The 27,422-nt window shown below is 31.7% G+C and overlaps 1 protein-coding gene across 1 annotated transcript; it reads right to left on the bottom strand.

The window, feature by feature from the left end:
• On the bottom strand, positions 1-27,422 carry LOC117333669 (zinc finger and BTB domain-containing protein 17-like). Its single transcript, XM_033893076.1, has 8 exons — positions 27,337-27,422; positions 24,328-25,765; positions 12,993-13,202; positions 12,737-12,867; positions 7,784-7,857; positions 6,035-6,115; positions 2,886-2,980; positions 1-2,031 (listed from the first exon to the last, which is right to left on the bottom strand). The coding sequence occupies exons 2-8, from the start codon at positions 25,744-25,746 to the stop codon at positions 1,468-1,470; spliced, it is 2,574 nt and encodes an 857-aa protein (XP_033748967.1). The 5' UTR covers positions 25,747-25,765; positions 27,337-27,422; the 3' UTR covers positions 1-1,467.

Below are 27,422 nucleotides of genomic sequence, written 5' to 3'. Positions count from 1 at the left end.
GAATGATATATACTGTATTGCTTTACATTGTTTGGGTAATCTGTGACTTTTAATTCTATATGTAGCAACAAAACAATGGAGGAAATATAGACAAAAAAAAATGGAAGCTCATTTTTGTTGAAATCGAACCGTCAGTTTTATGAGGAATAGTCCGCAAAAGATGTTGATGGCTTCGACAGCATAGATCTTCGGTCTAGTAATCAGAGCAATGAAAATCTTTGTTACCCAATGCAATATGAAACACCATCTCTTATATAATCAAGAAATATGGAGGAAAGCTGTTTATTATCAACGAGCTCAAAATATCATGCGTTTTGCCAGTCAAAACTCTAAAGTGGTTTGGTAGCAAACATAGATACATACAAACTGTTGTGGAAGGATTGTTCTAGAAACATAAATATATAAAAGTGATGTGAGAAACAGAACATCCAGATGTGTAAAGTCTTTGTGTAATTACGTACGTATACAGTACATCAGCTACGAGGGACATTGTCTTGACAGCCAGATAGGTTTGAGCATTCTCCCAACAACCTTCAACGTGGGATATACTACTCCAATTCCATTTCATGTAGTGCAGTACTAGACGTTAGAGTCAATGACTTTTCATCTTGGTCTTTTGTTATACAAGTAGGACATACTCCACTACAAAGTAACCAAATTGATACAATACAAACTATACACACATTTTATGGATATTGTTGGAATATCACACGTAAATCTGAAACTTGAAATTTGCAATTCCTTGAAGTGTATTCTAATGAGAAGCCCCCTTCCCTAAAAAGGTTCGGGGTTGGGGAGGGGGGTCAAGGGAGGGATCGACTTTCCAAAATTCATTAAACAAAACATGCAGTAGAAAATATTTCAATGATATTAACTGAATTGTAAAACAGTTTTTATAGAGCGTATTGGGACTTATGCGTGGCATTATATAGTTAATGTAATTATCATCAAGTTTGTGGTAAGCGGTTTTTGAAATGTGGTATAGAAATGGGAAACTTGTTTAAGCACATTACACAACTATTAGGCATTTAGGGTGCTCTTAAGTTTCATGAAGTTATTTGTAACTGGAGATATACCTCGGAAACGGTAACAACGAAATCGGAAATGTCAAACGACATTTACATGTATTTGTATATCTCCTGTAAACGTTTTGGAGGATAATTTGCTTCCATTAATAATCCACTTACTAAGATGTCGAATGTTTGTTTAATGTCTTATTTTTTGTTTGTTTGTTTGTTTTTTGTTCTTTTTCGCACTCAGGAAAAGGTCTGTGTAATGTCTTTATGTAAGAGTTGAGTCACGCTCCTCGCCTTTATATATATGATATATAATCATTGTTGTCTTGCAATACACAAATGTATCTGATAAAATGTTGATCAACATGTTTTAACTGAATTCAATCATAAATCGTAGTTTAGTTACTATAAGGTATAATTGTTAAGTATTTATGGAATGAGCCTAAAATTGTCATGTGGCTACCAAATCTACAGCTGTCACGGTAACGTTGTTACTACCTTCTATATTTGTCACGTGGTTACTGCCTTCTATATTTGTCACGTGGTTACTGCCTTCTATATTTGTCACGTGGTTACTGCCTTCTCCTATATTTGTCACGTAGTTACCGCATTCTCCTCCAGGTTTCATTTGGTTTCCACGTTCTCTTACAGTTGTCACGTGGTTACCACAGTCTACAGTTGTCACGTGGTTACCACCCTCGACAGTATCTAACATAGCGAATCTATTTGGCCCAGCTTGAACAATGTCCTTCAGAACTTCAGTCTCTTCGTTGAGGTTTTGATCCATTTCTTTCTCAATATCACCGTCATTTGCCATGCCAATAGCACCTTTGCGTTTGAAAGACGTTAAACGATGGACAATGGTACTGTAGCCTTGACCAGTTGCCATGACTTTGTCCCAAAGTTTCGTGAGGGTCATCACCTCAATTTTGTGACGACCACGCAGATGTTTATCAAGGTTACCCTTCACTTTACACCGAAAGTCACATAAGTGACACTGGAAAGGCTTATAGTTCTGAAAAACAATAAACGAAATTGAGAAATAGACTGTAAACTTACTTTGGCGTACTCTTATTCTAGCACATAACAGAATTTGAAGCAAATCAGCCCAATGATGAATTCACGTGACCAGACCATGTCGTAGAAAGTAAAAGACAAAAATTACAGTCAGCGCACTCATAATTAAAAGCGCTCAAAAAAAATCACCGATAAGATAAATATCAAGAAATATACATTGTATCTCAATTGTGGTTCAACATTCATGGAACAAACCAGGGAGGTTTACGCTACATTCATGAGAACGTATGGTAGAAGTAATGTTATGTTATACATTAGGTTTTATTTCACCAGTGACCTATAATGGTATTTGTTCTTAGGATCAAAGTCACTAAATAACACAAACAGGGGTGTTCAGTCAGCTGTTTCATTTTCAAAAATATCTTCTATCTTTATTTTGTCATATTTCCTTCTTCGGGTTCAGGACAACCTAAATAATAACATTAATGGCTTTTAATTCACTCCCATTAGTGAAGCCATTAAAGCTGCAAGTACAGAGAATGAGAACGCTTAACGTCCATGAAAAGTGTGCTTACCTCACTGATATACAAATAAAGTTACATAACTATCGGTAAAAATAAAATCCAGAGAAGCGATATGATACTTCTACCTCGAAAACAAAATCTAACTATTATTTCGATGGTTTGTTGCGAACAGCCTTTGCTGTAAAACATTTTAGGGCTTATTAGTTCCAACAAGGATCACTGAATTTACGATGAATAATAAACAATAGTAATCAGCTAGGAAGCATAGTGTCTATATATGAAATAATTTAACCCCATAACGTTTTAAGGACGAGATTACAAAACTAACCGAATGCTTTGCGTCCTGGTGAATCTTCAGTGTTGCTTTAGACATAGTTTTATAGTCACAACCAGGATGGGAGCAATTGGTCGTTTTTACTTCAGCTGAAATAAAACAAAATATGAAATTGACCTTAACCTTTTACCTTAATATGTCGACAGTTTTCGATCACCAAGTACAACTGTCGTTTACATTAACTAAACAGGCAAAGACGGGACAAAGGAGACCTACGATCCAGAAAAGCAACATGGGCATTGTCTCCAGATGATTAGTAGACGAGACACATATTTGCCTAAACTGATCACAAGGACTAACATCAGGAAGAATGATAAACTTTACTTTTCTACTTTCAGCAGAATCACACTACACTCTACTTTCATGATAGCACTGTTTGTAAGCAGTGAGTAACTACTAGATCAACAGTCATCAAATAAAACACTGAAAGCTCTATTTGCGATTATGTCCTCTATTTGAGACTATCCCCTTTGCTCTTATCGGACAAACTTATCATAATTATTTAAGAAATATTGACCTTATATCAGTTTTATATTTTGGAGACCCCATCCATCTGTCCCCAAGGATCGAATTAGCATCTTATAGTAAATAAATGATTGTCCGCTCAAATGATTTTTGTGACCGAAATTGGTTGAAATCTACAAAACATTAAGGGAGAGAGAAGCATGTTAAAACACAATGATAGCTAAGTTATTTTTTTTTGTTATTGTTTGTGGTTATTTGGGGGATTTATTTCGGCCATAACCTAGTTCTCAAGAGATAATACCTGCCTCTATTATATAAATGATTATTGCCCTCCAGCGATGATGCTTCAGATCAAACTTTAGCGTTAAATAGTAGCTTTTTGGTAGTAAAACATTACGCATGGCGGACAATACACGACAACGGGCGAAGCCCTATGGATTTAGTTAACCCTGACCCATTTCCATTAGCAGCAAACCAAACAACCAACAGGTTCAACATTTATTGCTCAGAGATGTTTATTTCCATTGTCCTTTGGCAATTTTTACAAAAGACGGTTACGATGACTTTTTCTTATAAAATTCAAGTTAGTATGTTTACAGATTAAGGACATCATAATACAAAATTGTTAATTGATTATTTTTATCCACACAGCATCAATATACCAATGAAGTCTCACATATTACACGCATCAATTTATACATGTTTTGTATCTTAAAATTTTCGAAATATGTTCACATTTACTATATTTGAAATGTGCTACATCTATATGGTGTGTCTACTGTCCAACTACATTTGTTAACAACCACATTTTATCAGTAACAAAGCTCAGGAATGGAGTCCCTACAAAGGGTCTCCATATCAAAGTACTTTAATTCAATATATACACAGTTAAGGAAAACCCTTTGTCACCTCCCAAAACAGAAACACATATGAAGATACTAAGGTATTTGATCAGCCCTAGCATGCTCACCAAGGAATATCAAACATCTGACATGAGTAAATATATTGTAAAGGCACTCAGCATAAGTTTGAAAAATTAGTAAACATCATTTTAATACACTATTCTGTTCATATATCTTTTGTGTTCGAAGTAGGAGGATCAGCCATATATTTTTCAAAAATACATTGTGTTAGACAATCAGTTTTTGTTGACAAAGAAGAAATGAAATTAATTTTATTTCTTTAGAAATACAGTTCATGCATGTTTGTCTCCAGATTTTTATCAGTTTCGTCCTGATCTATAAATAAACTTTCTCGCCAAATTTGGTTGCAGTAGATGACGCATATTTTCAGATATCCTATCCACAAGGTGCTTTTACAAATACGATAAAAAAAACGAGACAAAAAGATACCTACAATCCCAAAAAATACCCAGGTCAGTTTAAACACTAAAAAATATATGATGATAAAGTAAACAATGGTTTTAATCAAACGTAGTTTATTGGTCTAATTGTGCTTTTCCTGTGACCAGATAGGTTCTATATTTTTCCTAAGAATAATTCAGACCAAAACGTCATCGTCCACGGCGGGAGTATACAATTAACTCCCTAAACGTGGCTGATAACGGCAAAAGTTGGTCCATATGTATTTAACAATACAGAGGGAGAAGATTTTCGGAAACCTGGACATTTTATTTTTGGTATTTGAAACCACATCAAGATGATCAACAATAAATTTGGTTTTGCAAGCAGGAGGGGGATTTAAAATCCTATTGGACAATAAAAATAATAAACCATATCACGTTCCGTGGACATATACTAGCATGGAATTAATTCATCTTCAAAAGATTCCACTGAAACCATATCATGAACGATGTTCCTCTGGTTGGTAAATGTAATGTAAGCTGATATAATTATATCACAACGGTTATATAATTTGAGTTTGACCAATGACCAGTTAGCAGCAATTTACAGTTTGGTGTAATGTATACAAGAAAGTAATCACATTAACAGATATTTCCTTTTACAAGATAATATTCCGTTTACACGATAATATTCCGTCTATACGATAATATTCCGTCTACACGATAATATTCCGTCTACATGATAATTTTCCCGTCTACAAGATATTCCGTCTACACGATAACATTCTGTCTACACGATAATATCCCGTCTACAAGATAATCTATCTACTCTGAGGTGACGAAGTATACAAGTTTGTTCGTTTACTATGTGTAGAAGTCAAAGTGCGGCTATGTCTAAGGACCCCCTCGTCCGTTGAGAATTATCCCATCTGGTAAAGTGATGTTTTTCGTTGTACATCTACTGTACTTATATTAAATCATACATGCATCATACATACTATACTGGCCTGTCCTGGACGAATAGTTCAGGACAGAGTGTCCAGGAGTGACTCTGTTAAGAGATATATGCTGGTCATCTTATACATGTAAATAGGCCAGTTCTGTTGACACATGCAATCTTAAACTTTTTGACTATACTACTTCAAACTATTACACGATCTTATAGGGAAATAACTGGCCATCCGATTATATACTGTACACATACAAAAGGTCAAAGGGTGGGCAATTACATAAGTAAATCAATATTAATGTCCACGAGCCAGGTATAGTCTATTCATATCCATTGAATACAGTAAGACAATCATAATCATTCCAAAAGCGAAAGAGGCATTTTAAATGTGACTTAAGTATATTTTCAATTTTAGGAGTTACCTACATTTGTGCTTGCGTTCATGAACGTACAGCCTCATTTCTGTTTCCAGGAACTTCCCACACTCCTTACACTGGTAATTCTTCCCTGTAGAGATATTGTATTTATATATACATGTATATATCTGTTAAGATTTTACAATGTGTATAATTACCAGTAGAGATATTACATTTTATATATACACATGAAAACACCGGTATGATATACATGGAAACACCTGTATGATATGTTATAAGATACATGTAGTATCATTGATAATAATAGCCTTAGGGCCCGTGTAACACTTAACAATTCTAAATTCTAAAAACAAAAATTAATTTTTAATTCCAAAACTGTTCGGGATTTTTAGATTTTTAGGTTTTTGACCATAATTCTAAAATTTCAATTTTGTTTTTCGAATTTTTAGATTTTTAGGTTTTTGACTTAAAACCTAAAATATCAAATATCCAAAATCGTTTCACGATTTTGATTTCTTGGATTTTTGGATGTTTAGACTCTTTGCCATTCAAAGGTGCTTTGAGGAGATGAACGAGTTTTGATATTTTGGAACTTTGAACGGCAAACGTTTAAAAATCCCAAAACCAAAAACTCAAAATCGCGAAACGATTTTGGATATTTGATATTTTAGGTTTTTAGTCGAAAACTTAAAAATTTAAAAACTCAAAACAGTTTTGAAATTTTAGAATTTGGTTAAAAACTTTAAAATCTGAAAAGTCAAAATAATTTTGAAAGTTGAAAATTTAGGATTTTGGTCAAAAATTTGAAAAACTAAAAACTTATCTTTGTTTCGAAATTTCATATTAAGGTTTTTTGTCAAAAATCTAAAAATTTGAAATTCTAAAACATTTCGGAGTTTTTAATTGATAAGAGTTACACGGACCCCTTTGCATAGGTCAATATCAGGATTTACCGAACCCAGAAAATATCATATTGACCGAGAATAAAGTCTGAGCTCAATATTATGTTGTTTTATTTATTTAATTATTTATCTTTCTGCTTTTGTTTATAAATTCAGGGATCGACCTAAGCCGAAGACAACAATTGTTTCATTATATGTTTTGATCTGATGATAAAATACAAAAACGTTTTTGAAGCATTTAGCTGAGTGATGAACATCCTCTGTTTACAATTCTTAATCAAACACACATCGTTATTTAGGTGTTTGTGAAAACTGAGATAATAGGTTATATGACACATCGGGCGTTTAGCTTCCTGATATCTGCCTCTGGCAATATCGGTGAACGATAACCCTGCATGTTGAACGTCTTCTTGAACACGAAAGTCACAGTAAAGTGCGTTCGAATGAGAAGCAAACGGTGTGTTCGTCAAAGTTAGTTTTTGCGCGCGCTTCAAGTCAATATCTTATATTTTAACAAAACCAGCACATAATCCACTTGAAAAATAAGAGAGTTAACATATCTATAAAACTCTATAGAACTTTATATAACGAATCTCTCTGATATTTCATCTCATATAAACATTTGAAAGATGTTACGCATCAAATTCTGGTACAAAACATAACTCCAGGCGAACTGCATTAGTTACTTCATCCAGTTTTATATATTTTTGATTGGTTATGGCATTCTGAGACTCTGCATTTTTTTTCTAGAGTTATGTTTCGCTGGCATAGAATAGTCAGTGTTCTTTCTATATATATATATATATATATTATATCAAATAAAAAACATCAATTCACTCGGGATGGTGATAACATGTATTTGTAGAATGACTTTGTACTGGATAAAGAATTCTCACCAGTGTGTAGGTCCATGTGACTTCTGTAGCTGATTCTGGTGAAGGTGTAGTAATCACAGATATCACACTGAAAGCTACAATAACAAACGATGTCACTTTCACAGATATCACACTGTAAACTACAATAACAAACTATGTCACTATCACAGATATCACACTGTAAACTACAATTACAAATTATGTCACTATCACAGATATCACACTGTAAGCTACAATAACAAACTATGTCACTATCACAGATATCACACTGAAAGCTACAATAACAAACGATGTCACTATCACAGATATCACTGTAAACTACAATAACAAACTATGTCACTATCACAGATATCACACTGTAAACTACAATTACAAACTATGTCACTATCACAGATATCACACTGTAAACTACAATAACAAATGATGTCACTATCACAGATATCACACTGTAAGCTACACTAACAAACGATGTCACTATCACAGATATCACACTGTAAGCTACAATAACAAACGATGTCACTATCACAGATATCACACTGTAAGCTACAATAACAAACTATGTCACTATCACAGATATCACACTGTAAGCTACAATAACAAACTATGTCACTATCACAGATATCACACTGTAAACTACAATAACAAACTATGTCACTATCACAGATATCACACTGTAAGCTACAATAACAAACGATGTCACTATCACAGATATCACACTGTAACTACAATAACAAACGATGTCACTATCACAGATATCACACTGTAAACTACAATAACAAACGATGTCACTATCACAGATATCACACTGTAAGCTACAATAACAAACTATGTCACTATCACAGATATCACACTGTAAACTACAATAACAAACTATGTCACTATCACAGATATCACACTGTAAACTACAATAACAAACGATGTCACTATCACAGATATCACACTGTAAGCTACAATAACAAACGATGTCACTATCACAGATATCACACTGTAAACTACAATAACAAACGATGTCACTATCACAGATATCACACTGTAAACTACAATAACAAACGATGTCACTATCACAGATATCACACTCAACTACAATAACAAACGATGTCACTATCACAGATATCACACTGTAAACTACAATAACAAACCATGTCACTATCACAGATATCACACTGTAAACTACAATAACAAACGATGTCACTATCACATATATCACACTGTAAACTACAATTACACACTATGTCACTATCACAGATATCACACTGTAAACTACAATAACAAACGATGTCACTATCACATATATCACACTGTAAACTACAATAACAAACGATGTCACTATCACAGATATCAGTGTAAGCTACAATTACAAACGATGTCACTATCACAGATATCACACTGTAAGCTACAATTACAAACGATGTCACTATCACAGATATCACACTGTAAACTACAATAACAAACGATGTCACTATCACAGATATCACACTGTAAGCTACAATAACAAGCGATGTCACTATCACGGATATCACACTGTAAACTACAATTACAAAAGATGTCACTATCACAGATATCACACTGTAAACTACAATAACAAACCATGTCACTATCACAGAAATCACACTTTAAACAACAATAACAAACTATGTCACTATCACAGATATCACACTGTAAACTACAATAACAAACCATGTCACTATCACAGATATCACACTGTAAACTACAATAAGAAACTATGTCACTATCACAGATATCACACTGTAAGCTACACTAACAAACTATGTCACTATCACAGATATCACACTTTAAACTATAATTACAAACGATGTCACTATCACAGATATCACACTGTAAACTACAATTACAAACTATGTCACTATCACAGATATCACACTGTAAACTACAATAACAAACGATGTCACTATCACGGATATCACACTGTAAACTACAATAACAAACGATGTCACTATCACAGATATCACACTGTAAACTACAATTACAAACGATGTCACTATCACAGATATCACACTGTAAACTACAATAACAAACGATGTCACTATCACAGATATCACACTGTAAACTACAATTACAAACTATGTCACTATCACAGATATCACACTGTAAACTACAATAACAAACGATGTCACTATCACGGATATCACACTGTAAACTACACTAACAAACGATGTCACTATCACGGATATCACACTGTAAACTACAATTACAAACGATGTCACTATCACAGATATCACACTTTAAACTACAATTACAAACGATGTCACTATCACAGATATCACACTGTAAACTACAATAACAAACGATGTCACTATCACAGATATCACACTTTAAACTACAATTACAAACGATGTCACTATCACAGATATCACACTGTAAACTACACTAACAAACGATGTCACTATCACGGATATCACACTGTAAACTACAATTACAAACCATGTCACTATCACAGATATCACACTGTAAACTACAATAACAAACGATGTCACTATCACAGATATCACACTGTAAACTACAATAACAAACCATGTCACTATCACAGATATCACACTGTAAACTACAATAACAAACGATGTCACTATCACAGATATCACACTGTAAGCTACAATAACAAACGATGTCACTATCACGGATATCACACTGTAAACTACAATTATAAACTATGTCACTATCACAGATATCACACTGTAAGCTACAATAACAAACGATGTCACTATCACAGATATCACACTGTAAACTACAATAACAAACTATGTCACTATCACAGATATCACACTGTAAACTACAATTACAAACGATGTCACTATCACAGATATCACACTGTAAACTACAATAACAAACGATGTCACTATCACAGATATCACACTGTAAACTACAATAACAAACTATGTCACTATCACAGATATCACACTGTAAACTACAATAACAAACTATGTCACTATCACAGATATCACACTGTAAGCTACAATTACAAACGATGTCACTATCACAGATATCACACTGTAAACTACAATAACAAACTATGTCACTATCACAGATATCACACTGTAAACTACAATAACAAACTATGTCACTATCACAGATATCACACTGTAAACTACAATAACAAACTATGTCACTATCACAGATATCACACTGTAAACTACAATAACAAACTATGTCACTATCACAGATATCACACTGTAAACTACAATAACAAACTATGTCACTATCACAGATATCACACTGTCAACTACAATAACAAACCATGTCACTATCACAGATATCACACTGTAAACTACAATAACAAACGATGTCACTATCACAGATATCACACTGTAAACTACAATAACAAACGATGTCACTATCACAGATATCACACTGTAAACTACAATTACAAACGATGTCACTATCACAGATATCACACTGTAAACTACAATAACAAACGATGTCACTATCACAGATATCACACTTTAAACTACAATTACAAACGATGTCACTATCACAGATATCATACTGTAAACTACAATAACAAACGATGTCACTATCACAGATATCACACTGTAAGCTACAATAACAAACGATGTCACTATCACAGATATCATACTGTAAACTACAATAACAAACGATGTCACTATCACAGATATCACACTGTCAACTACAATAACAAACTATGTCACTATCACAGATATCACACTGTAAACTACAATAACAAACGATGTCACTATCACAGATATCACACTGTAAACTACAATAACAAACTATGTCACTATCACAGATATCACACTGTAAACTACAATAACAAACGATGTCACTGTCACAGATATCACACTGTAAGCTACAATAACAAACGATGTCACTATCACAGATATCATACTGTAAACTACAATAACAAACGATGTCACTATCACAGATATCACACTGTCAACTACAATAACAAACCATGTCACTATCACAGATATCACACTGTAAACTACAATAACAAACGATGTCACTATCACAGATATCACACTGTAAACTACAATAACAAACTATGTCACTATCACAGATATCACACTGTAAACTACAATAACAAACGATGTCACTGTCACAGATATCACACTGTAAGCTACAATAACAAACGATGTCACTATCACAGATATCACACTGTAAACTACAATAACAAACGATGTCACTATCACAGATATCACACTGTAAACTACAATAACAAACGATGTCACTATCACAGATATCACACTGTAAACTACAATAACAAACTATGTCACTATCACAGATATCAGTGTAAGCTACAATTACAAACGATGTCACTATCACAGATATCACACTGTAAACTACAATAACAAACCATGTCACTATCACAGATATCACACTGTAAACTACAATAACAAACCATGTCACTATCACAGATATCACACTGTAAACTACAATAACAAACGATGTCACTATCACAGATATCACACTGTAAACTACAATAACAAACGATGTCACTATCACAGATATCACACTGTAAACTACAATAACAAACCATGTCACTATCACAGATATCACACTGTAAACTACAATAACAAACGATGTCACTATCACAGATATCACACTGTAAGCTACAATTACAAACGATGTCACTATCACAGATATCACACTGTAAGCTACAATAACAAACGATGTCACTAGAGTAGTGTTTGTGCCAATATTCTGCAGCATTTAACAATAAACTGTTTGTGGGTTTATTTATTCATTTATTTTTCATAACTTGATTTCTGATGATGCTTAATCTCCAAATAGATCCTATCTAGTAAAGATAGAGTGCATTGCGTTTATAATAAAAAAAACTATCAACTTTAAAATTACTCTCAAAAATAAATCTTGAAGAAATCAAAACGAAGGGAAGTTTTCATAGCACAGGTATGATAAAAACCATTGGATCGAAAAGTTAATATACGACAAGTCTTGTACAACATTACAGTGAGTAACGTTAAGATTTATACTTACATTTTAAAGGTATTGGGCAGCGGGATGTCATGGACACGGAGGAGGTGAATGTGAAGTTCCCGACGGGAGAAACTCTTCCATGGACAGAGGTGGCAAAGTTCATCCCGGTGATGGACGTTTTTAGTATGCGCCTACAAAATATAAAACATGGAGAAATATCAAACCAAATATACTACCATTTAACTGTGAACATGTCTCCGGGACCAATCAACTCAGTACCAAAGGAGAATCAATTCATCTGTGATTCATTACTTACTTTAAGTAGAGAGTTGCGGGGAAATGCTTTTCCGCAGACATCGCACGGGAAGGGTAGGTTTGCTGGATCATGTGTTTTTCTGTGACAGTTAAACTGCGACTTGTACTTGAAGCTGGAGTTACAGAGGTCACATCTAAACTGACGTTCCTTCGAGTGTATTTTTTCGTGGACGGTAATATTGTGCTTCAATATAGATTTAAAATCACAACTCTGGAAGAAACCACAATATGATTAGATATTTATATTTCTGAAATCACTTATGACAATGAAGACACATTCGTCTATATATAATATGCTAAATAATTCTGCCTACAAGCATAAAAAGTCCTTTGGATGCGGTAGATTTAAATTCACTGTGACACCCAACCTTGGGAAATGTCACCGATTTAGATTCCCTGTGGCATTGACTGCTGGGATGTAGCTTAGATAACCATTTATTTTTGCAAAGACCACGGGCGGGGAATCTAAATGTCCTTACTATTTGGAGTGGTACAGTTCTATATTGTAGAAATGTATATTGTTATTCAATATTTTGCCACCATACCAATATGGGTGATATGTTGTTTTTGTATTTTGTATCTTTTTTTTTTTTTTTCGTTAAAGTGATCATGCCCACCTTATCACTATAATGATAATTAAGGTGATAACTATACTCACTGTATCACTATAATGATAATTAAGGTGATAACTATACTCACTGTATCACTATAATGATAATTAAGGTGATAACTATACTCACTGTATCACTATAATGATAATTAAGGTGATAACTATACTCACTGTATCACTATAATGATAATTGTAATAATTATACTCACTGTATCACTATAATGATAATTAAGGTGATAACTATACTCACTGTATCACTATAATGATAATTAAGGTGATAACTATACTCACTGTATCACTATAATGATAATTAAGGTGATAACTATACTCACTGTATCACTATAATGATAATTAAGGTGATAACTATACTCACTGTATCACTATAATGATAATTAAGGTGATAACTATACTCACTGTATCACTATAATGATAATTGTAATAACTATACTCACTGTATCACTATAATGATAATTAAGGTAGTAACTATACTCACTGTATCACTATAATGATAATTAAGGTGATAACTATACTCACTGTATCACTATAATGATAATTAAGGTGATAACTATACTCACTGTATCACTATAATGATAATTAAGGTGATAACTATACTCACTGTATCACTATAATGATAATTAAGGTGATAACTATACTCACTGTATCACTATAATGATAATTAAGGTAATAACTATACTCACTGTATCACTATAATGATAATTAAGGTAATAACTATACTCACTGTATCACTATAATGATAATTAAGGTAGTAACTATACTCACTGTATCACTATAATGATAATTAAGGTAGTAACTATACTCACTGTATCACTATAATGATAATTAAGGTAGTAACTATACTCACTGTATCACTATAATGATAATTAAGGTGATAACTATACTCACTGTATCACTATAATGATAATTAAGGTGATAACTATACTCACTGTATCACTATAATGATAATTAAGGTAGTAACTATACTCACTGTATCACTATAATGATAATTAAGGTAATAACTATACTCACTGTATCACTATAATGATAATTAAGGTGATAACTATACTCACTGTATCACTATAATGATAATTAAGGTAGTAACTATACTCACTGTATCACTATAATGATAATTAAGGTGATAACTATACTCACTGTATCACTATAATGATAATTAAGGTAGTAACTATACTCACTGTATCACTATAATGATAATTAAGGTGATAACTATACTCACTGTATCACTATAATGATAATTAAGGTGATAACTATACTCACTGTATCACTATAATGATAATTAAGGTAGTAACTATACTCACTGTATCACTATAATGATAATTAAGGTGATAACTATACTCACTGTATCACTATAATGATAATTAATGTAATAACTATACTCACTGTATCACTATAATGATAATTAAGGTGATAACTATACTCACTGTATCACTATAATGATAATTAAGGTGATAACTATACTCACTGTATCACTATAATGATAATTAAGGTGATAACTATACTCACTGTATCACTATAATGATAATTAAGGTGTAACTATACTCACTGTATCACTATAATGATAATTAAGGTATAACTATACTCACTGTATCACTATAATGATAATTAAGGTAGATAACTATACTCACTGTATCACTATAATGATAATTAAGGTGATAACTATACTCACTGTATCACTATAATGATAATTAAGGTAATAACTATACTCACTGTATCACTATAATGATAATTAAGGTATAACTATACTCACTGTATCACTATAATGATAATTAAGGTAATAACTATACTCACTGTATCACTATAATGATAATTAAGGTAGTAACTATACTCACTGTATCACTATAATGATAATTGTAATAATTATACTCACTGTATCACTATAATGATAATTAAGGTAATAACTATACTCACTGTATCACTATAATGATAATTAAGGTAGTAACTATACTCACTGTATCACTATAATGATAATTAAGGTGATAACTATACTCACTGTATCACTATAATGATAATTAAGGTGATAACTATACTCACTGTATCACTATAATGATAATTAAGGTGATAACTATACTCACTGTATCACTATAATGATAATTAAGGTATAACTATACTCACTGTATCACTATAATGATAATTAAGGTGATAACTATACTCACTGTATCACTATAATGATAGTTAAGGTAGATAACTATACTCACTGTATCACTATAATGATAATTAAGGTGATAACTATACTCACTGTATCACTATAATGATAATTAAGGTGATAACTATACTCACTGTATCACTATAATGATAATTAAGGTAATAACTATACTCACTGTATCACTATAATGATAATTAAGGTGATAACTATACTCACTGTATCACTATAATGATAATTAAGGTGATAACTATACTCACTGTATCACTATAATGATAATTAAGGTGATAACTATACTCACTGTATCACTATGATGATAATTAAGGTAGATAACTATACTCACTGTATCACTATAATGATAATTAAGGTAGATAACTATACTCACTGTATCACTATAATGATAATTAAGGTGATAACTATACTCACTGTATCACTATAATGATAATTAAGGTGATAACTATACTCACTGTATCACTATAATGATAATTAAGGTATAACTATACTCACTGTATCACTATAATGATAATTAAGGTAGATAACTATACTCACTGTATCACTATAATGATAATTAAGGTAGATAACTATACTCACTGTATCACTATAATGATAATTAAGGTATAACTATACTCACTGTATCACTATAATGATAATTAAGGTATAACTATACTCACTGTATCACTATAATGATAATTAAGGTGATAACTATACTCACTGTATCACTATAATGATAATTAAGGTGATAACTATACTCACTGTATCACTATAATGATAATTAAGGTGATAACTATACTCACTGTATCACTATAATGATAATTAAGGTGATAACTATACTCACTGTATCACTATAATGATAATTAAGGTAATAACTATACTCACTGTATCACTATAATGATAATTAAGGTGATAACTATACTCACTGTATCACTATAATGATAATTAAGGTAGAAACTATACTCACTGTATCACTATAATGATAATTAAGGTAGTAACTATACTCACTGTATCACTATAATGATAATTAAGGTAGATAACTATACTCACTGTATCACTATAATGATAATTAAGGTGATAACTATACTCACTGTATCACTATAATGATAATTAAGGTAGTAACTATACTCACTGTATCACTATAATGATAATTAAGGTGATAACTATACTCACTGTATCACTATAATGATAATTAAGGTAGATAACTATACTCACTGTATCACTATAATGATAATTAAGGTGATAACTATACTCACTGTATCACTATAATGATAATTAAGGTGATAACTATACTCACTGTATCACTATAATGATAATTAAGGTGATAACTATACTCACTGTATCACTATAATGATAATTAAGGTAGTAACTATACTCACTGTATCACTATAATGATAATTAAGGTAGTAACTATACTCACTGTATCACTATAATGATAATTAAGGTGATAACTATACTCACTGTATCACTATAATGATAATTAAGGTAGTAACTATACTCACTGTATCACTATAATGATAATTAAGGTAGTAACTATACTCACTGTATCACTATAATGATAATTAAGGTGATAACTATACTCACTGTATCACTATAATGATAATTAAGGTGATAACTATACTCACTGTATCACTATAATGATAATTAAGGTAGTAACTATACTCACTGTATCACTATAATGATAATTAAGGTGATAACTATACTCACTGTATCACTATAATGATAATTAAGGTAATAACTATACTCACTGTATCACTATAATGATAATTAAGGTAATAACTATACTCACTGTATCACTATAATGATAATTAAGGTGATAACTATACTCACTGTATCACTATAATGATAATTAAGGTGATAACTATACTCACTGTATCACTATAATGATAATTAAGGTGATAACTATACTCACTGTATCACTATAATGATAATTAAGGTAGTAACTATACTCACTGTATCACTATAATGATAATTAAGGTAGTAACTATACTCACTGTATCACTATAATGATAATTAAGGTGATAACTATACTCACTGTATCACTATAATGATAATTAAGGTGATAACTATACTCACTGTATCACTATAATGATAATTAAGGTAGTAACTATACTCACTGTATCACTATAATGATAATTAAGGTAGTAACTATACTCACTGTATCACTATAATGATAATTAAGGTAGTAACTATACTCACTGTATCACTATAATGATAATTAAGGTAGTAACTATACTCACTGTATCACTATAATGATAATTAAGGTGGTAACTATACTCACTGTATCACTATAATGATAATTAAGGTGATAACTATACTCACTGTATCACTATAATGATAATTAAGGTAGTAACTATACTCACTGTATCACTATAATGATAATTAAGGTGATAACTATACTCACTGTATCACTATAATGATAATTAAGGTAGTAACTATACTCACTGTATCACTATAATGATAATTAAGGTAATAACTATACTCACTGTATCACTATAATGATAATTAAGGTGATAACTATACTCACTGTATCACTATAATGATAATTAAGGTAGTAACTATACTCACTGTATCACTATAATGATAATTAAGGTAGATAACTATACTCACTGTATCACTATAATGATAATTAAGGTAGATAACTATACTCACTGTATCACTATAATGATAATTAAGGTGATAACTATACTCACTGTATCACTATAATGATAATTAAGGTGATAACTATACTCACTGTATCACTATAATGATAATTAAGGTGATAACTATACTCACTGTATCACTATAATGATAATTAAGGTGATAACTATACTCACTGTATCACTATAATGATAATTAAGGTATAACTATACTCACTGTATCACTATAATGATAATTAAGGTAGATAACTATACTCACTGTATCACTATAATGATAATTAAGGTTGATAACTATACTCACTGTATCACTATAATGATAATTAAGGTAGTAACTATACTCACTGTATCACTATAATGATAATTAAGGTGATAACTATACTCACTGTATCACTATAATGATAATTAAGGTGATAACTATACTCACTGTATCACTATAATGATAATTAAGGTGATAACTATACTCACTGTATCACTATAATGATAATTAAGGTGATAACTATACTCACTGTATCACTATAATGATAGTTAAGGTAATATTACTATACTCACTGTATCACTATAATGATAATTAAGGTAATAACTATACTCACTGTATCACTATAATGATAATTAAGGTGATAACTATACTCACTGTATCACTATAATGATAATTAAGGTGATAACTATACTCACTGTATCACTATAATGATAATTAAGGTGATAACTATACTCACTGTATCACTATAATGATAATTAAGGTGATAACTATACTCACTGTATCACTATAATGATAATTAAGGTGATAACTATACTCACTGTATCACTATAATGATAATTAAGGTAATAACTATACTCACTGTATCACTATAATGATAATTAAGGTAGTAACTATACTCACTGTATCACTATAATGATAGTTAAGGTAGTAACTATACTCACTGTATCACTATAATGATAATTAAGGTAGTAACTATACTCACTGTATCACTATAATGATAATTAAGGTAATAACTATACTCACTGTATCACTATAATGATAATTAAGGTAGTAACTATACTCACTGTATCACTATAATGATAATTAAGGTGATAACTATACTCACTGTATCACTATAATGATAATTAAGGTAATAACTATACTCACTGTATCACTATAATGATAATTAAGGTGATAACTATACTCACTGTATCACTATAATGATAATTAAGGTAGTAACTATACTCACTGTATCACTATAATGATAATTAAGGTGATAACTATACTCACTGTATCACTATAATGATAATTAAGGTGATAACTATACTCACTGTATCACTATAATGATAATTAAGGTGATAACTATACTCACTGTATCACTATAATGATAATTAAGGTGATAACTATACTCACTGTATCACTATAATGATAATTAATGTGATAACTATACTCACTGTATCACTATAATGATAATTAAGGTAGATAACTATACTCACTGTATCACTATAATGATAATTAAGGTGATAACTATACTCACTGTATCACTATAATGATAATTAAGGTGATAACTATACTCACTGTATCACTATAATGATAATTAAGGTGATAACTATACTCACTGTATCACTATAATGATAATTAAGGTGATAACTATACTCACTGTATCACTATAATGATAATTAAGGTGATAACTATACTCACTGTATCACTATAATGATAATTAAGGTAGATAACTATACTCACTGTATCACTATAATGATAATTAAGGTGATAACTATACTCACTGTATCACTATAATGATAATTAAGGTGATAACTATACTCACTGTATCACTATAATGATAATTAAGGTGATAACTATACTCACTGTATCACTATAATGATAATTAAGGTGATAACTATACTCACTGTATCACTATAATGATAATTAAGGTAGTAACTATACTCACTGTATCACTATAATGATAATTAAGGTAACTATACTCACTGTATCACTATAATGATAATTAAGGTGATAACTATACTCACTGTATCACTATAATGATAATTAAGGTGATAACTATACTCACTGTATCACTATAATGATAATTAAGGTGATAACTATACTCACTGTATCACTATAATGATAATTAAGGTGATAACTATACTCACTGTATCACTATAATGATAATTAAGGTAGATAACTATACTCACTGTATCACTATAATGATAATTAAGGTATAACTATACTCACTGTATCACTATAATGATAATTAAGGTGATAACTATACTCACTGTATCACTATAATGATAATTAAGGTAGATAACTATACTCACTGTATCACTATAATGATAATTAAGGTATAACTATACTCACTGTATCACTATAATGATAATTAAGGTGATAACTATACTCACTGTATCACTATAATGATAATTAAGGTGATAACTATACTCACTGTATCACTATAATGATAATTAAGGTAGTAACTATACTCACTGTATCACTATAATGATAATTAAGGTGATAACTATACTCACTGTATCACTATAATGATAATTAAGGTAGTAACTATACTCACTGTATCACTATAATGATAATTAAGGTGATAACTATACTCACTGTATCACTATAATGATAATTAAATGAGTAACTATACTCACTGTATCACTATAATGATAATTAAGGTAGGAACTATACTCACTGTATCACTATAATGATAATTAAATGAGTAACTATACTCACTGTATCACTATAATGATAATTAAGGTGATAACTATACTCACTGTATCAATATAATGATAATTAAGGTGATAACTATACTCACTGTATCACTATGATGATAATTAAGGTGATAACTATACTCACTGTATCACTGTAATGATAATTAAGGTAATAACTATACTCACTGTATCACTATAATGATAATTAAGGTGATAACTATACTCACTGTATCACTATAATGATAATTAAGGTGATAACTATACTCACTGTATCACTATAATGATAATTAAGGTAATAATTACTCATTCTATCACTATAATGATAATTAAGGTGATAACTATACTCACTGTATCACTATAATGATAATTAAGGTGATAACTATACTCACTGTATCACTATAATGATAATTAAGGTGATAACTATACTCACTGTATCACTATAATGATAATTAAGGTGATAACTATACTCACTGTATCACTATAATGATAATTAAGGTAGTAACTATACTCACTGTATCACTATAATGATAGTTAAGGTAGTAACTATACTCACTGTATCACTATAATGATAGTTAAGGTAGTAACTATACTCACTGTATCACTATAATGATAGTTAAGGTAGTAACTATACTCACTGTATCACTATAATGATAATTAAGGTGATAACTATACTCACTGTATCACTATAATGATAATTAAGGTGAGTAACTATACTCACTGTATCACTATAATGATAATTAAGGTGATAACTATACTCACTGTATCACTATAATGATAATTAAGGTGATAACTATACTCACTGTATCACTATAATGATAATTAAGGTGATAACTATACTCACTGTATCACTATAATGATAATTAAGGTGATAACTATACTCACTGTATCACTATAATGATAATTAAGGTGATAACTATACTCACTGTATCACTATAATGATAATTAAGGTGATAACTATACTCACTGTATCACTATAATGATAATTAAGGTGATAACTATACTCACTGTATCACTATAATGATAATTAAGGTGATAACTATACTCACTGTATCACTATAATGATAATTAAGGTGATAACTATACTCACTGTATCACTATAATGATAATTAAGGTAGTAACTATACTCACTGTATCACTATAATGATAATTAAGGTAGTAACTATACTCACTGTATCACTATAATGATAATTAAGGTGATAACTATACTCACTGTATCACTATAATGATAATTAAGGTGATAACTATACTCACTGTATCACTATAATGATAATTAAGGTGATAACTATACTCACTGTATCACTATAATGATAATTAAGGTGATAACTATACTCACTGTATCACTATAATGATAATTAAGGTGATAACTATACTCACTGTATCACTATAATGATAATTAAGGTGATAACTATACTCACTGTATCACTATAATGATAATTAAGGTAGTAACTATACTCACTGTATCACTATAATGATAATTAAGGTGATAACTATACTCACTGTATCACTATAATGATAATTAAGGTATAACTATACTCACTGTATCACTATAATGATAATTAAGGTGATAACTATACTCACTGTATCACTATAATGATAATTAAGGTGATAACTATACTCACTGTATCACTATAATGATAATTAAGGTGATAACTATACTCACTGTATCACTATAATGATAATTAAGGTGATAACTATACTCACTGTATCACTATAATGATAATTAAGGTGATAACTATACTCACTGTATCACTATAATGATAATTAAGGTGATAACTATACTCACTGTATCACTATAATGATAATTAAGGTGATAACTATACTCACTGTATCACTATAATGATAATTAAGGTGATAACTATACTCACTGTATCACTATAATGATAATTAAATGAGTAACTATACTCACTGTATCACTATAATGATAATTAAGGTAGGAACTTTACTCACTGTATCACTATAATGATAATTAAATGAGTAACTATACTCACTGTATCACTATAATGATAATTAAGGTGATAACTATACTCACTGTATCAATATAATGATAATTAAGGTGATAACTATACTCACTGTATCACTATGATGATAATTAAGGTGATAACTATACTCACTGTATCACTATAATGATAATTAAGGTGATAACTATACTCACTGTATCACTATAATGATAATTAAGGTGATAACTATACTCACTGTATCACTATAATGATAATTAAGGTAATAACTACTCATTCTATCACTATAATGATAATTAAGGTGATAAGTATACTCACTGTATCACTATAATGATAATTAAGGTGATAACTATACTCACTGTATCACTATAATGATAATTAAGGTGATAATTATACTCACCGTATCACTATAATGATAATTAAGGTGATAACTATACTCACTGTATCACTATACTGATAATTAAGGTAGTAACTATACTCACTGTATCACTATAATGATAGTTAAGGTGATAACTATACTCACTGTATCACTATAATGATAATTAAGGTGATAACTATACTCACTGTATCACTATAATGATAGTTAAGGTAGTAACTATACTCACTGTATCACTATAATGATAATTAAGGTGATAACTATACTCACTGTATCACTATAATGATAATTAAGGTGATAACTATACTCACTGTATCACTATAATGATAATTAAGGTGATAACTATACTCACTGTATCACTATAATGATAATTGTAATAATTATACTCACTGTATCACTATAATGATAATTGTAATAATTATACTCACTGTATCACTATAATGATAATTAAGGTGATAACTATACTCACTGTATCACTATAATGATAATTAAGGTAGTAACTATACTCACTGTATCACTATAATGATAATTAAGGTAACTATACTCACTGTATCACTATAATGATAATTAAGGTGATAACTATACTCACTGTATCACTATAATAATAATTAAGGTGATAACTATACTCACTGTATCACTATAATGATAATTAAGGTGATAACTATACTCACTGTATCACTATAATGATAATTAAGGTAATAACTATACTCACTGTATCACTATAATGATAATTAAGGTGATAACTATACTCACTGTATCACTATAATGATAATTAAGGTAATAACTATACTCACTGTATCACTATAATGATAATTGTAATAACTATACTCGCTGTATCACTATAATGATAATTAAGGTAATAACTATACTCACTGTATCACTATAATGATAATTGTAATAACTATACTCGCTGTATCACTATAATGATAATTAAGGTGATAACTATACTCACTGCTTGGCCACAGCGATGTAGGGGATATTTGTTTGGTCTGTGGTGAATGCCGTGCTGGTTATACTTGTGAGATGCCAAATTAAGGCCGCGGTCACCACTCCATCCACACACATCACAAGTAAATAAGTGAAACTGTTTTCTGTGCTCCTGAAACTTCTCCTTGTCTTTGAATCTGATCTTACAGAACCGGCAGAAGTTCAAAACAAATGACTCTTTATGTTTCTTGTCATCAGACCGACACTTTAAATCAGAGTCTGACAACGTTGGGTTAATAGTTTCATCACAAGCTGGGCGAGGACCCGCTTCTGTCAGATCATCCGTTACTGGTCGAGGAACCTCTTCTGTCAGATCGTCCGTTACTGGTCGAGGACCCACTTCTGTCAGATCGTCCGTTACAGGTCGAGGACCCGCTTCTGTCAGATCGTCCGTTACTGGTCGAGGACCCGCTTCTGTCAGATCGTCCGTTACTGTTGAACTCCGACACATATTATCTAAATTTTCACGAATAAAAGTCTTTGACATCAGTCTTGTTGTTTTTGTCTCATCGCCATAACCATTAGTTCTTCCTCCTGCGGTTTTTCGTCTTTTATTTATCACTTTTTCCTTGATATTCTTGTCCTCAGGATCCCCTACTAGTTTAGTCTTTAAATTACCATACTTTGTTCTCCGAGACTTAAGAGAATATTTTTGTTGATATTTAAACTTTTGTTCCAGAGCTGCGTCTGAAGTTAGACCAAGAAGAGGAACTGGATATTTTGAATCATCAACAGTGTCGGTCTTAACCTCCTCGAAGCTACCATTAACACTCTGATCTGTCTGTTCTTCCATGTCATCTTCTTCGCTGTCCCCTGGTGGCGGGATATTTTCTACATGTGCCGTGCTATCCTGTCCAACACCGGATAGGATATCTCTCTGGACGTTTTTAAGCTGAACTTTTTTGTAATCGTCGGACAATTTATTTCCATCATCTATACAATTTTCCTGATGTCCACATCTAGAATTGGCTGTTTCGTTTCTCACCTCTGTGTTAGTACTATATTTTTGTTTGAACACATGACAGAGTCTGACTGCCTCTTCCAGCCCCAGTAGACTACACACATATCGTACTTTATCCACGTTATCAGGTGACAGATACATCTCACCAGTATACACAAACTGGACAACAGCCTGCACAACAAACAAATCCTGGTCTCTGAGAAGGACAGTCTTCACAAGACCTGGTGGACGTGTCGATCCAGACAGCTGTTTCCTGAAGTAGGGGCTTCCGCTGGCCATCAACACCACCTGGTGGACGTTAAGGTTAGCCTGGCACGTCTCGATGGTACAGTCACAAAGGAAGCCCTGCTGCTGGAGCTGGTATAGAGCAGTGGACAGACAGGTCACATGGTCAGGTGACGTCATCAGATCCTGGTACGTCATGATCCTCGTCCAGCTGAACCTGCAGGTAAACCAGTATATTATTGAACCAACGTTATTAGATTACCCTTCGAACGCTTGAACGGGCATTAATTTCTACTTACCTTCTACCTTACTATACTGTTTATGAAGGTGAGGGAATTATTCCATCATTCATAAACGCAAACGTATCCTAAGCATTGCCAAACAAATGCAACATTTCAATGGCATCATCGTCCGTTTCACGCTTCTGCTATCAAAGGCATCTTCAATCATCTTTTTATACTGCAGCCATTATTCGTTGCAGACCACTAAGAAAGATGTGCTAGTTTCATAGTCTCCATATTGTTACACAATAAATCATGGTCAATCAGAAGATTTGTGATTTAAATCGTCGTGTGGTTCTGTGACAAGTGAGGTGTTCATTACAGTACCCATCAGTGTTCTCATCATACCTAATTCAAAAATGTGTATTCAATTTCCACCCGATAAGACATGAAGATACATCAAACTACACTAACTCCCGTGATAGAGGGAGATTTCAACTCCTTTTTATAGTATTATACACTAACTTACATCAATTACTATACATGGAGTGATTCTTACATACAAGTGTATCCGTAACATTTATTTTTTACATATATGGCGTGACTCTTACCTAGAAACTTATCCGTAATATCTATCATAACATAAATGGCCCGACTTGATCTTATATACAAATTTATCCGTAATATCATTACATACATGGCCCGACTCGATCTTATATACAAATTTATCCGTAATATCATTACATACATGGCCCGACTCGATCTTATATACAAATTTATCCGTAATATCATTACATACATGGCCCGACTCGATCTTATATACAAACTTATCCGTAATATCATTACATAAGCCCTCGCAACACTCTAAGTACAAACCAACACTACCACAGAGCCACCCGATATATATCAATGGAGTTGCTCCTCCCGATCAGTTACTTTTCCCGTGCTAGGATTATGACGATGTCCATCTCTTCATATTACGCAATTATTGTAGTTATGATATCAACCATTCCAATGTGATGAGCCCTAATGACTAGACTCTGGGCTGTCTGGCCCGACCCGGCAACATTGTACTATGATTATATAGATACATGTAGTTTCTACAGTTTGTCGCTCCATGTCCACGAATGACTGTCTTGTCGTTAGTTAGGATACCCAATATCACCTAAAATCGTATTACTACGACTACGTACCCACGACACATGTGTGTATACAACAGGCATATGTATGACATTTTGCTAGGTCTCATCACAGGACGCTTGTGACTGAGTATGTACCTGTACAGCCATGTAATTACACACACATAAACGTGTCCGTTTTGTCTTGGTTTAATTAGGCTAAGACTACACTACATACCTGTGGCTATCCCTGTCTAGCCTGGAAGTAGATAGTTCACTGATCCTGTGTGTAAAGTCTGTACTTTCGATCAGAATAAGATCATGCTGAACAATAATTATGGAATATAATATGTCAGGTAGCGTAGAGAAACCTTATAGTATAGATGTCATAGCTTATCTGATATGGATTTTACCTGACATATTGTTTACATGATATGTTAAATGTTTACCTGCAATCCACTTCATTCAGGAAGGAAAGTCTAATTACCGGCCGTCAGAGATATGAAGCCTGGTAGCGACTTGTTTCAGTCGCGGG

Source organism: Pecten maximus, chromosome 8, assembly GCF_902652985.1.
Source record: "Pecten maximus chromosome 8, xPecMax1.1, whole genome shotgun sequence".
In the NCBI taxonomy this organism is placed as follows: domain Eukaryota; kingdom Metazoa; phylum Mollusca; class Bivalvia; order Pectinida; family Pectinidae; genus Pecten; species Pecten maximus.
The sequence above is the reverse complement of the archived record's forward strand: the minus strand, read 5'-3'. Positions and strand labels throughout refer to the sequence as shown.

What these genes read in the sequence shown, in the direction of transcription:
- LOC117333669 (XM_033893076.1), bottom strand. Translation starts at nt 25,746, where the DNA reads ATGACGTACCAGGATCTGATGACGTCACCTGACCATGTGACCTGTCTG. An exon ending in CTGCCCAATACCTTTAAAAT is followed by an intron (nt 7,858 to 12,736) that starts GTAAGTATAAAT and finishes TTGTTATTGTAG; the next exon opens with CTTTCAGTGTGATATCTGTG. An exon ending in TCACATGGACCTACACACTG is followed by an intron (nt 6,116 to 7,783) that starts GTGAGAATTCTT and finishes ATATCTCTACAG; the next exon opens with GGAAGAATTACCAGTGTAAG.